Below are 7430 nucleotides of genomic sequence, written 5' to 3'. Positions count from 1 at the left end.
TCTGGCTTCCGCCCCTCTTTGGGGCAGTTTGGTCCCCGTTGGGCCTTTTGAAAATGTGACACCACTGCTCTCCCTCCCATACGCGCCTCCCCCGCACAACGATACATCGCCAGCATATGGCCACCTCTTGCTGTCTTTACCCCTAAGCCACGCGGCCGGCCCCCTCCGGGGGTTGTAGGCAGGGTGCTGTGTTAATGCTTCAACCTCCCCTGGTTAAATATGTCTACTGGCTCTTTTCTGCGCGGCCGGCCCCGACACGGGGTTGTAGGCTTATCGCTGTGTTCACAATAAAAACAGATTTGAACAAAAAAATAATAGTAAGTTTAGGATTGAGTCTTAAGTTCATTATGTGAATCGGGCCCAATGATAGCACTCTAGTAGACATTTCTGATCTTAGGTGCAACAAAAACAATTCACCCCCCTTTGCTCAAATGACAGATTAGCAGACCAAATTGACCATTGCGGATATAGCACTTAGGCACAGATTTACTGAACTGTTGCGTTGTCTTTGCATCACAATAGGCTATTTGTACTACCTTGCATGACATTGTACAGAAATGTAAAATGGTGCACTGGCTTTCGCTGCTTTGAATTACATTTCGAATAAAGTCGGTGGTCCATGGGTAAAACATGGGTGTTCACATGCATCCACCCATGGATTAGATGCAATTTAAGATTTACAAAGGTTTATAAATCTGGAACTGCATCAGATCAGAGAATGGCATAACAAGGAGGGAAAAAAATGTCACCTCTTTTTTTTCTCCTTCTATGCGTGATGCATTCTGCATCATGCAATTATTAAGAAAAGTTACTCTTTGGATTATTTTTGTGCAGGAAGGTTTGCCTTCCTGGACAAAGAAAATCCTGCTTGTGACACAGTAATTCCGTCCAGCATGGCGTAAGGTTTGCGTGTTTTGGCACTAAGCAGCAAACCGTGCTAAGAGACGGCAGACATGAACCATATCTTACTAGATATGGCACATTACAACCCTCTCCATTTCATGCAAAGCAGCACACTAACTTTGTTTGCTCCCTGCGTTCTTTGAAACATTAGAAAATGTGCCCCTCAGTGTGCATGGATGCAAAAATGTGTCACCACAAAAGGAAAACCATGGATGCATAAACAGAAAAGCCATCAAGGGAAACTGACTTCCATCAAGAAGAATATCAGAATAGTAGCTTTATTAACAAAAATAGGAAGGAGACACCCCTGGCGAAAATAAACAATTTTTGTGGCATGATCCATGTGAGTGGCCATTGAAAATGATTCAGAGTCAAACTAGCAATGAAATAAATCAGAATTAGTTCGGATGGTTAGAATTCATTTCTGTGGTAATGTCTGGACAACTGCTATGAGGTTAGTCTGGATTTAGGAAGATTAAGAAGAATGTGTTTTACGTGATTTAAGGATACAGTTCAAAATGTAATACCAAAAATAATGATTTATTTTTCTGTCCATTAGATGCCTCTCTTTCTGAGAGAACAAACAAACCAAACGTCATCCTCAGAGTTCTTCCTAATGGGATTCTCCAGTTACCCACAATTACAGTCTGCATTCTTTGCAGTTTTTCTGTTGTTGTATCTACTTGCTGTGATAGGAAATATCCTTATTATTACCATCATATCCTCGGATGCTCATCTTCACACTCCCATGTATTTCTTTCTAACCAACCTTGCTGTTTTGGACATCTGCTTTACATCATGCATTAGTCCTAAACTTCTGGACATCCTGCTCTCTGAGACAAAGTCCATCTCTTATATTGGTTGTATGACACAGCAGTTCCTGCTATCTTCCACACTGGGCACTGAGCTTATTCTTCTTGCTGTGATGGCCTTTGATAGGTTTGTGGCCATCTGCATGCCACTGCATTATCCAATTATCATGTGCAAGAAGATTTATACCTCTTTAGCAGCTGCTGTGTGGTTGGTTGGCATGCTTAATTCCATGTTCCTTTCTGGGTTACTCCTGAACCTCTCCTTTGCTGAAACCACTATTTTGGATCATTTTTTCTGTGAAATACCAGCACTTCTTAAGGCTTCCATCTCCGATACCCACCTACTCAAGAGCGTGACCCTAGTGGAAGACTTCTTCTTTGGAATATTCTGCTTCTTCTGCATAATCATATCATACACATATATTCTTGCATCTATTGTGAGAATACACTCTTCAGAGAAAAAGAGGAAGGCCTTTTCTACTTGTGCATCCCACCTATTGGTGGTTACATTGTACTATGTTAGCACTATCTATGCATATGTACTTCCTTCAGTGACTCATGGCAGTAAAGGAGACAAAGTGGCATCTGCTTTGTATGCAATTATCTCTCCAGTATTGAATCCAATGATCTACAGCATGAGGAATACTGATGTGAAGCAAGCTTTCTTCAAGATACTTTCCAGGCACATTTTCCCATGAATAAAGTAGCACAATTTGGTGGTAGTATTGGTCTTGTAAAATCTTACATGTTTACTTTCTTACAGGTTCTGCACAGTCACCACATTTCTTATACGAAATTCCCGATATCAAGATAATGATTACTTACACAATCTTCAGGTGAGAAACATTACTCCAAGTGTATCTCACAAGGATTAAAACATTTTTGAATAGTTAGAGTTACCAAATCCGATTTTTTAAATTTATTATTGAAGAGTAGGTCACCATTGTCTATTATTATAGAAACAATGCAAATATTTTAATTGACCCTTGTGACTTCCAACTGTTGTTTGACTGGGCATTCAATGATATCATCAGTTGTGCATTTATTGACATCTCATATAATGCACATCATATCACATAAAGAACCTGCATATAACTTTAAAGATTTTAAAGGCCTAATTCTAAGAGCCTCTCAAAGCTGAATACCTGACAAGAACACCTTAATAGTGCGCCAAAATAACCTGACCCAGTGTGACATGTTTCTTTGCATTTTCCTATTAGAACTGCATGAATGATTTGAATAAGACTGCTTTAAGAACTTGAGAACTCAAATTTATTCTGAGCCACATTATATTTTTACTTCTTGTGGACTACATGTCTGTTTCCAGACATGTACCAAAAGCAGAATTGGTACAACCTGACGGTAAATGTCACTGTGGATTAGGTACCAAGTGCGACAATTTACATATTTTACAAGATTGCCAAAAATTTGTGTCACAGAGGAAATTGTTTTTACGACCTATGTTTTTAAAATATGGTATATCTGAGCTCCTGCTAGCAATGAACTTACTTACTGACATGCCAAACCTCGAAATTGCTATCGCCATGGCGGTGAAAAGTACTCTGTTGGAATCAAAATGATTGGATAGAAATTGGCATGGAAATATAGTGGGATATGCTCGAAGTAAATTGTGTATAGGTTGAAATACTATCCTCACGTTTGCTCGATTGTCGCTCATTGTAATTGTGGGAGTATTGTTACATGACATTTTTAAGTTGTGGGAGGGAAGTAGGAATTGCCCTGGAAGGTACCGCCCTTTTTAAAGTATTTGTAAAATTGTTTTGTATATGTTTTATAATATTTATTGTAACATGTATCATGCTGTTTAGAGACCAATGGTCTAATAAATGTACTTTTACTGACTGACTGACTGACTGACATGTCTGTTTCTATGTGATGAGTGCTGAAAGTAAAAGAGAACATAGGCAGCAGCATTATTCATCCCAATTAATCCTAATATTGTGCAGGACACTCTTCATACAGAGGATCATCTTAAAAAGCTTCATCACTTCAAATAAAAACATTTATTTAGAAGACGGATGTTTATAGTTCTGTTTTCTAACTATGCGAACTGCGAACTTGAATTGTATAAAATATGGGAAATAAAGCTAGCTGAATCATCTACTACAGTAATAGGTACCTTTGTTAAACGTGCTTATCTAGAGAAAGAGATGTTTATTAAACAGTGATTAATACACTGCAAATAAAAGTGAACAGTTGTGCTTCCTAACTAAGCAATCAATGAATTTTAAAATGAAATAACAGCCAACTTAGACAAAAACCAAGATATGTAAGCAGCATAAAACTAAAAAAATGCAGAAGAATGTAACACTGTTTGTATGTATAAGTTTGTCAAAAAATCTCATTGCATCCATATAAATGAAAAGCTGGTTGAACAGATGATTGCACTAGACAGAATGCACCCAGCTCAGCTAAAATAGACTATTCTGAAAGTGAGATCACAGATGTTTTTGAAGGAAGAAAGAGGGTCCGATTGGCTTGTTTCAACAACTATAGAAGTAGTAGCCAGAAAAGAAATTGAGCTAAGGAATAGAAAGAGGAGGAGGAAGGGAGAGGGAAAAAGAAAGAAAGGGTGTGAATACAGGTGAAACATATCTGAGGAAGGTCGCCAAACAAAAATAACTAAGTCTGAAAAACTGGTTTGTTAAAATTCATCTGAAAATTTAAATTGCAAAAGTAGTTTGTCAGTCAGTCAAAACAAACTTTATTTGGTTTGTTACAACCATAAAAGTACAATTTGCCTCTTATCTTACTATAACAGGGGAAATAAAAACAACAGAAAATACATAGCACGGCGGTATTGATAAACATATTACATCTTAATATACGTATACTTAACTATCATTTTTCAAATCGAAATGTTATCACAATTAATTTAAAAAACACTTAATTCATATCTATACAACATCTTCTTAATCATACAGCGCTATTTTAAACACGAAATGTTTCACATTTATTTGATGTCAAGGACCTATCTTATTATATCTTACTCTGTGCAGCTGAGGAATACCTTAACTTTTTTCATATATTTCCCCAAGGCACAGGCTATGTCTAAGTTCTCCATTTCCATCAACAATTTAGCGGCTTGCATCCTATTTGTAATATTATAATTTTTAAAAATCGGACATAAAATCTCCTTCCTTGAATCTAAGAACCACATACAATCTAATAAAAGGTGTATAATATTACAGGTAGTACCTAACGTGCAAGTGCAGAACCCGTTACAACTTATCATTTGATTTTGGGTTCCATTATTCGCGTAGCATGGGTTTATTCCGATTCTCATTTTTAGGACTTCCTGCCTTAAGTTATGACTTGGTAGCCGGTCCACATACTGAAAGTGTTGGTCAAGCTCCCAGTCAGATGTCATGTGGGCTACCGAGCTTTTTTGTGAGAGGTACTCCCGGTCATAAGTGCGGGACATATCGGTGCCTTGGAGCCTTAGTTCTCTCTTCCCTATTATTATATGCTCTTGTAGCGGGCAGACCTTCAGATCGAGCACCCTGTATGCATTCCTTATTGATGTTCTAGCCTCTTTTGCCCAGGGTAGGTCGCTCTTTGTAATTTCCTCTTTGGCCCACTGAGAGATTTTGAGGAGCTCATCTGTTCCCAATCGCTGCCAGAATCGTACAAGGGCCATACAGGCGGTTATCACCCACGAGGTGATTCCCAACTCAAGTCTGGCCGCCTGTACCATAGAAGATTTGGGCAGTGCAAATAGGCTTTTTAATATATTTCCCTCCTCTCTATCCCAGGAGGTCTTACAGCTTAAGTAAATAACTTCGGCTCCATACAAGAATTGGGGGGGCACCATTGCTTGATAGGCTTTCAGGACCGGTCTGTCCAACATTTCTCCGTATGTATTGTTGAATCTTTTTAAACCTTTCACGGAAGCCAATGCCCTCATTTTTTGTGCTTGTAAATGAGTATGCCATTTCAGGGTACCAGAAAACCACATTCCCAGATATCTATAGTCAGCTACCCTCTCAAGTAATACTGTGCCCAGGTACCAAGAGAACTTTGTTTTTCTCCTACCAAAACAAACGATTTTTGTTTTCTCCATATTTACTACTAGTTTTTTGGTAGTACAGTATATTATGAATCGATTTAATTTTCTTTGGAGCCCAATCTGCGTCTGGTCCATAATTACCAGATCATCACTGTCACTGATGTACAACAAGCTTTATTTCCAGCAAGAGATCTAGAAACATTAACTTGCCTTTCAAGTTTGGATCAAAATGCTGATAGAGTTCAATCTCCATTTGACTGAATGTTAAGGACTAGGATATGTTGGTATTGAGTGCTGATAGTGGTTTCGTAATGAAATATTTTTTTTTCCTTGACTGCAAAAATCTCTAAGTACTAATTTGAGCTTGGCTTTTGTTATGGATGTTCTTTGGTATGGCCTTAGTGTTAGTTTATGCTCCAGAGTATGCAAAGGTAATGACATTTTTCAAAATATACATATGCTAGGAGCCCAGATTTGAACTATATACCAAGGATTCACAATTCCGTTGAAAATGACATTTTCATCCATGAAGGAAAAAATATGGTAAAAGAAAATGTGTATAATCAAAATCATTGGTGCCTCCAGTTTAATAGCACAAATACATCTCATCAAATATAATTGTAGGATCGACATTTATGTGTTGGTAATTACGGGCCCGATTCACAGAACTAACTTAAGACAAAATCCTAAACTTACTACTTCTGGTATTCACAGAAGTAATAATTTTGTCTTAAGTTTGTATTAAGACATACTTAAGACAGACTTAAGTTAGGATTTTATCTTAAGTCTATCTTAAGTCTGCCTTAAGTCTGTCTTAAGACACACTTAAGACAAAATCCTAACTTTTGTCTTAAGTGAATCGGGCCCTTCGTGATCATTCTAGGCTGACACCTCATCAACCTCTGTTCTATTTAGCCAGATTTCCCATCCAAGGCATAGGATAGATGTAAGTCAATATGATGAATTATTATTGCCAATTAGAATGGCAAGTATAATAGTGTTGCTGTTGAGTGAGAAGCTAGATTTAGTGGAGGAATAAATGTACCCTCTAAATTGTAATTAGCATGCAAAAGGGATTCTTGCAACACAAATAAAGGGTCAAACAGTACCCCATAAATTACAATATAAAAATTAGCACGTATAGAAGTGGAAGCTTCCCATAGAAATTAACTAAGATGAAACAGTACAATTCCCCATCAATTACAATTAACACAAGAACACAGAAAGTGTAGGAGAAATTAACTAAGGATAAACAGTTATTAAATCTGATAATTTAACTAAAGAAGGTATAAGACTTAATACTTAATACTGACACCAAACCAACACATTTTGAGATCCAATTCTGAAAAGGGAACTTCCAGAGAAGGGGAGGATCACCATTGCTGAGCAAATGTTAGAATTAGTAAACAGACGACAACAATCTTTGAACAACCACTGAAAATCAATCTATCTTCAGAAACGGATATCTACAAATGTGAATATTCTCATGTGTATGACTTCATGCAAGACAGTTGTCATCATGTCACTCCTAATTTGTACTCTAGATACATTATTTTTGACCTATAACATCCATGTGGGTTAACGTATGTGAGAAGTACCATCAGTACATAAGGCTGAGAGAAGCTAAATATATGGGAGTCATAGGGGCCCAGATTTACAAGCACATTGTGTCAGAAGAGCATAAC

At 37.5% G+C, this 7430-nt stretch overlaps 1 protein-coding gene across 1 annotated transcript; it reads left to right on the top strand.

Annotated features, from left to right (window-relative positions):
- The first annotated feature begins 1462 nt into the window (after positions 1 to 1462).
- LOC147734837 (olfactory receptor 5V1-like) lies at positions 1463 to 2413 on the top strand. The gene has a single exon (XM_086952499.1). It carries the CDS (start codon positions 1463 to 1465, stop codon positions 2411 to 2413), a length of 951 nt encoding a protein of 316 aa, XP_086808625.1.
- Positions 2414 to 7430: the final 5017 nt, after the last annotated feature.

Source organism: Lissotriton vulgaris, chromosome 1_2 (assembly GCF_964263255.1).
Source record: "Lissotriton vulgaris chromosome 1_2, aLisVul1.2, whole genome shotgun sequence".
NCBI classification, from domain to species: Eukaryota; Metazoa; Chordata; class Amphibia; order Caudata; family Salamandridae; genus Lissotriton; species Lissotriton vulgaris.
The sequence above is the reverse complement of the archived record's forward strand: the minus strand, read 5'-3'. Positions and strand labels throughout refer to the sequence as shown.

Bases quoted from the DNA above. Each gene is read 5' to 3' on its own strand.
- LOC147734837 (XM_086952499.1), top strand. From the start codon at position 1,463: ATGCCTCTCTTTCTGAGAGAACAAACAAACCAAACGTCATCCTCAGAG.